The following is a 6301-nucleotide window of genomic DNA, read 5'->3' on the forward strand; positions in this document are numbered from 1 at the left end:
CATCTATCTATCTATCTATCTATCTAATAGGCAGCACAGGTTAAGACTAAAGAAGGTTACTTCTGTACTCTTTACTCCAAGTAAAGAGTTACTGCCTGTTCTCTCTGAATATTACAAACATTACCATCTATCCTTTAGCATAAAAAAGCCACTTTTGCTGACTTTTAGTTACTCCTTGCCCTGACAGGTACTTCCCGTTTGGCATTGTGTTCCTGGTGGCCGGTAAGATTCTGGAGATGAGCGATCCGTCAGCTATGGGGAAAAAGCTGGGTTTCTATGCCATAACTGTGGTGTTTGGCCTAGTGTTGCACGGCTTGTTCATCCTTCCTGCCATGTACTTCTTCATCACAAAAAAGAGCCCCATCGTTTACATCCGGGGAATTCTGCAAGCCCTGCTCATCGCCCTGGCAACCTCTTCCAGGTAAAGAAAATGACTGTGTGTTTTTTATTTTCTCTTGTGTGAATCAAAATGTTATATCTCTGAGTCCTAATACCAATCCATTTACTGGAACAGTATCAAGAAAAGCCTCAAAGGGACTTTAAGAGATCAGAAAACATCTAGTGTGTGGGGGGGAAACAGGGAACTGTAAAGGAACATTTAAAAAGAAACTAGAAACTAAGCTGCGCGGTGCAGGGAACAACTCTGACTGGCACATGATCAGACAGTGGTTTACGGTTTTCTATTAAATTATACATTTAAAAAATTGCTCGATCACGCAAATTTGATCGTGGGAAGCCAAAATCATGATTGTGATTAAAATGTGATTAATTGTGCAGCCCTACTATGTTTTGTACTACTAGATCAACAAAAAGCATCTGTTGCATGCTAAATTATTGCATGCTAAAACATTATTGCATATCTTCTTCTTCATAAATGTTTCAGCTATTTCTGTGTTTATATGTTCTGAGCTCTCTGTCTTCCTCAGCTCTGCAACATTGCCCATAACCTTCAAGTGCCTCTTAGAGAACAACCACATTGACCGCCGCATCATCCGTTTTGTGCTCCCTGTGGGTGCCACAATCAATATGGATGGCACCGCTCTCTATGAGGCTGTGGCTGCAATATTCATCGCACAAGTTAACAATTACGAGCTGGACTTTGGCCAGATCATCACCATCAGGTCAGTGGGTCGTGCTGTATACCATCTGTGCTTCTAAGCTCATTAACATTTTAAAGCAATGACAGTAATGGCAATAAATCCTTTACACTTGATAAAAGAAATACATTTTGTGTAATATATGGCTTTCTAAATATCCACTGTAATTAGTTTTTTCTGTGATATTTTGACCTGATTAGTTGCAGCACAGATGTAGGAAGATGTCTGTCACCAGTTTAAAAAGGCTAGCTTTAAACATGACACATAAACAGAGCAAAGACAAAGATCAATGATGGATCCGAGATCCTTTTGATGTTTTTGACACCCTGTTATTGTAGCATCAATCAATATTTTCTCAGTAATTCCTACCATATGGCATCAAAACCCAGTATTAAATCAGGGTGAGCTCTCCCAGCCTGGAGTTACCTATAAAAGAGCCACAAATTGCTCGGTAGGTCCAGCCTTCATCAAACAAATGAAATAAATCACAGTAAATATGTCTGCGGTCGTTGATGAGCGGGTGAACCCACACACCGTTGAATACCTCAGACCAGCATATTGGAAAAAGAGCCACCGCAACCAGAAATTGAATCTGTAATTTATTATGATATATTAATTGACATTAGGTTTCTCTCTAAATCTCCAGTATTACAGCCACTGCAGCCAGTATTGGTGCAGCAGGGATACCACAAGCTGGACTGGTAACCATGGTGATAGTGCTAACATCCGTTGGGTTGCCAACTGATGACATCACACTCATCATTGCAGTGGATTGGGCATTGTAAGTAACATGTGTGTTCACTTCAATCACTTTTGCGTAACAGATCCAAACTAATTTCAACAGAGCAAAAACACGAGCCTCATCTTCTTCATCTCCTCTTCCCTTGGCCAAAATGTCCCTAAATATTTCCTGTTTAACTTCAATTCATTCTCTCCTCTTGTACAGAGACAGATTCCGTACTATGGTAAATGTAATGGGAGATGCTTTGGCCACAGGCATCATGGCACACATCTGCAGAAAAGACTTCATAAAAGAGGGAGATGGGGTGAGTTTTTATTATGGCTACAGTTCTTTTCTATACAAAATTTATACAACTATGAGACTTGCACAATTGTGACACAATGTCATTTAAAGGGTACTTCAAAACAGGGAGGAATGGTTCTGATTGATTGAGCTCTTACAATTAAAAGTTGTCAATATTGTCAATTAGGGATGAGCGAGTACAGCATTATCTGTATCTGTATCTGTTTACCACATGAATTATCTGTATCCGGATCCGTACTCGGAGTGGGCGTGGCCTAACCCGGAAGTGGTCATATTTAACCAGGAAGTGGGTCAGGTTCTCTTGAAATGTGCGGGGCTTTAACTGGTATTATTGCTGATTTGAAAACTATTTACATGACAGCAACAGCATCAAGCTTCAGATCAATGGTGTTGTCATGGTAACAAACAAACTATATACAGAACGTTTTTCAACAATGAATACAACACATGGGTCGCAATTATGAAGTAAAATGTAATGAACAAGAGTTTTCATACTCAATATAACTTTCTTTTTTAACTTTTTATTTTTGTATGATCAGTGTGATTTTTTTTGTTTTTGGTTCTTTTTTATTTTTTTTATTTTTTTCATTTTTTTTATTTTCACACCAGGTGTGTGTGTGTGTGTGTGTGTGTGTGTGAGTAAGAGAGAGACACAGAGAGAGAGAGGGGGCGGGGGGCAGCTGACAGTAAAAAAAAACAAAAATCTCAGATGGCAGAGACGCAACGGGAGTTGCATTTAAAACAAGAAGGATGTCTGAAACCCACGTTCACCAGAAATCTACTGGTTACTATGTAAGGACTACAAACCCCACGTTCACCAGAAATCTACTGGTTACTATGTCTGTAAGTACTATAAACCGAAGTTAAAAACTAACCTGAAGCTGAAAAAACCCTAAACGTTAACGGAACAGATCCGCAGACCGAATTGACGGAAGTAGCGGGAGCGAGCGAGAGAGATAGAGCGAGCCAGCAAGAGAGAGAGAGAGAGAGAGAGAGAGAGCGAGAGAGAGAGAGAGAGAGAAAGAGAGAGAGAGAGAGCGCATTTCTCCATGTTCTGTGTGTGTGTGATTGAGCCGAGCGGGTTTGTAGATTATCACAGAACGCTGCATGGCCAGTTGAGGAGTTTTATTCAATCCGAGCACGGCTATTGACTCATATTACTCGGATAATACTTGTACTCGGCAAACGTGCTTTATCCGTACCGGATACTCGTTTCAGCCGGATACTCGGATCACCCCTATTGTCAATACTACTTTCTGAAACTATAAAACATGACATCATTCAGTTTCTGTCTTTTGTTTATGTTTTTGTCTGAAATTACTTTTTTAAATAATTTATGTTTACTTAATAAATTCTACACTTTTTCACAATATAATACTATAATAGTTGATACCTAAAGCCTACCTTCCTGACATTCTTTCAATTTTTCTTTCACTTCCTAAATCCCTTCCTTCTTTCCTTCCTGTACCCTGTCGGTCCTCAGGTGCCTTTGATCTGTGAGCGCAAACCCGTAATGAACATCCCACCTCTGATGAACTGTCACAACAACGGCAACTACCGGCTCCCTTCTTCAGGGGGGAAACATGAGCTTATGCCTTCCGACGTGGCACGGCTGATGCAGCTGGAAGAGGGGGTCCAGCCGCCTTCACAGAGGAAGAAACCACCCATTCCTCCAAGACACCTGAAAAAGAGCAAAGGACAGTGCATTATTGACATGAATGGCCTTGAGACCAACGTATAGCCTCTTGCTGGAGGGTGATGGGTTGTCTGTGTAGATGTGCTAATTAGAACCTTGGAGCAGAGGATCCTGCACAAGCGGACAGCACCGCCAGGCTCTTATTCATCTCTCATGTTGTTGTGGAGGCAAATCTTATTGGTTACCTGATGTCCTGAAAACTAAGAGAAAAGCCTTGTAGCAGTGAAATGCTTTCTGTATAACTGGACAAGTATCACACTGACAGTGGAATTCATGACACCAAAAAACATAATAGTATGATTTTATTGATACAGCTCATCCTTGGTGTGGACCTGCAGTGTGAGCTCACACCTAAGCTCCCAGACTCTGATTACAGCTGTGAGTACTTGCATTGAAATACTGATTTCTATTTGATATCTACATTTTATATAAGTTATTTCTTTTCTGTGTGCAACATGTTGATGAGACAAGTGTTAATTATATTTTATACTACTGCTAGCAGCCAGCTGTTTGTGTCATACAAGAGACAAGACAGAATTACAAGTGTCTGGTTTGCTAAATGATCAGGAAGCAAAGTCAAATGCCCTAATTGTTTAATTTTGCCTTAACAAAGCTGGTGGTGCTAGGCTGATGGGATGATCAGAAACTTTACCTTTCCTTGTTGTCATGTTATAACTGTAGTACATGGGAAAACTATACATATGTTTGAACAGCCTTAGAAGCACATTCCTGGCACTTCCATTGGCTATTCAACATAAACCTAGTGGTCCTTATTTGTTGGTTGAGTGGATTTTGTTGCTATTATTTGCAATACATCAAACCAGATCTAAACATTCTATATCTACAACACATACATTTACTTACTTATTTCCTCCTGTATTAGTTAATACAACTTCTTACCATGTTATGCATTGAAGCTCTTCAGTTAAAGGTTGGATCTTTTGACAATACTGCTGCTCATACTGGCCATGAAGTAAACTAACGGGATTAAATCTACTCATTTGTCTGTTAATTTACTGCTCATCCATATAATAGACAGACCTTAGTTTGCTCTATAGTAGGCAGATACTTGAAATTTTAGACAGGTATGAATCATCATCATTGTGTGCCATGTGTACATGGTGTAGTGTGTAGTGTAGCAGTCATAGATTAAATTGTGGGGACTTGTAAAATTGGAAGTACCGCTGAAAAAAATGGAATAGAATACAATAATAATGATGTTGTACTATTAGCAGGGAGCAATTTCAGACATGGCCTTACTGTCGTCATTATGTGCAAATATATTGTACAGTCCTAAATTCACCATGTGTTCTGTCTGAGCACACATTTACAGTTTTGCTTTATGGCCAGTGTGATTACGAGGAAGAATTATTGCATGTGAGTATCGTTATTAACAAATCCTCGTACCTAAACAGCAGAATAGGTCATTTTGTTTACTGCAGCATGGTGGCGTTTCAAACATGTTATTGTAATATATGATTGCGGTGGAAATTTTAATCATGTGACGTCTTCATTTCACATAACAGGCGCAGTTTTAACCAAGTGAAACAGAACTGTTTAAGTTTAGGCAACAAAAATACTTCCGCCAATCCACAGCCCTCTGGATAAGCAAAGTTTTCTGTTTTTGCCGGCTGTCGATGCGTTCCGCAGCAATTCAGCAAAGGGCAGATTGTGCGGGACAGGAAGTCGAGCACAGAAACAAAATAAAACATTACATTAATTTTCAAAAAAAATACACTGTGCTCGCGTCGGATCATAATTCCTTGCACTACACCTTGAAAATGTCATTATGGGGAGGCAGGCCTGAAGTCAATGGGTCAGGGGTTTTGTGGTTCTGTTTATAGAAACAATATCCTTTTATATTGCGTGATCATTTGTGAATCCGCGAGATGTTGTGGGTCCTTGTGACTTTAGTTGTCAGTCATGGCCGCAGCCGTTCCGCAACAAGTTTGGACCTGGGGGGTATTGAAGGAAGGCGGAGCACAGAGCTGACACGCAGTGGAGCCAATCCACAGCTGTTCCCCAGTTGGTGGAAATTCAGGGTCCAGGTCCATAAACTTGAATAATTTCAACAAGTGACAGTTGACTAAAGGCTACACACCGAACAAGAAGCCCAGTTTCCTGTGTTTTTTGGCCTATTCACCACACCAACTTGCCTCTTTACATGGAATTTGACGCTCTAATACTTAGATGGTGCCGCCCAACAAGAAACCTACTGTACCTATTCATTTACATTTACAAAAAAATGCTTTCTCGGAAATGTAAAGTGTGCAGGTATACAAAATATACAATGCTGTTAGTGTCATGTTAGCGCACTGAAAATCAGTTTCATGTTGATACTGATTTCATGTTTTGAAATGTAAACTTTAGGCATGTAGAATTTGAATTTTACAACAGATGACCATTATCAGGCAAAGATGCATTACACCAAAATCCCTATCAATGGGAAATTAACAATAACCA

General features: G+C 39.9%; 1 protein-coding gene across 1 annotated transcript in view; it reads left to right on the forward strand.

The window, feature by feature from the left end:
- Positions 1-5873, forward strand: part of slc1a7b (solute carrier family 1 member 7b) — a 158318-nt gene extending 152445 nt beyond the window's left edge. The window contains exons 7-11 of the mRNA XM_032525499.1: positions 188-421; positions 927-1121; positions 1744-1878; positions 2044-2143; positions 3626-5873. Of these exons, the coding sequence (XP_032381390.1) occupies positions 188-421; positions 927-1121; positions 1744-1878; positions 2044-2143; positions 3626-3883 (922 nt within the window). The 3' untranslated portion in view covers positions 3884-5873. The remainder of the gene's footprint in view (positions 1-187; positions 422-926; positions 1122-1743; positions 1879-2043; positions 2144-3625) is intronic.
- Positions 5874-6301: the final 428 nt, after the last annotated feature.

Source organism: Etheostoma spectabile, chromosome 9, assembly GCF_008692095.1.
Source record: "Etheostoma spectabile isolate EspeVRDwgs_2016 chromosome 9, UIUC_Espe_1.0, whole genome shotgun sequence".
Classification (NCBI taxonomy): Eukaryota; Metazoa; Chordata; class Actinopteri; order Perciformes; family Percidae; genus Etheostoma; species Etheostoma spectabile.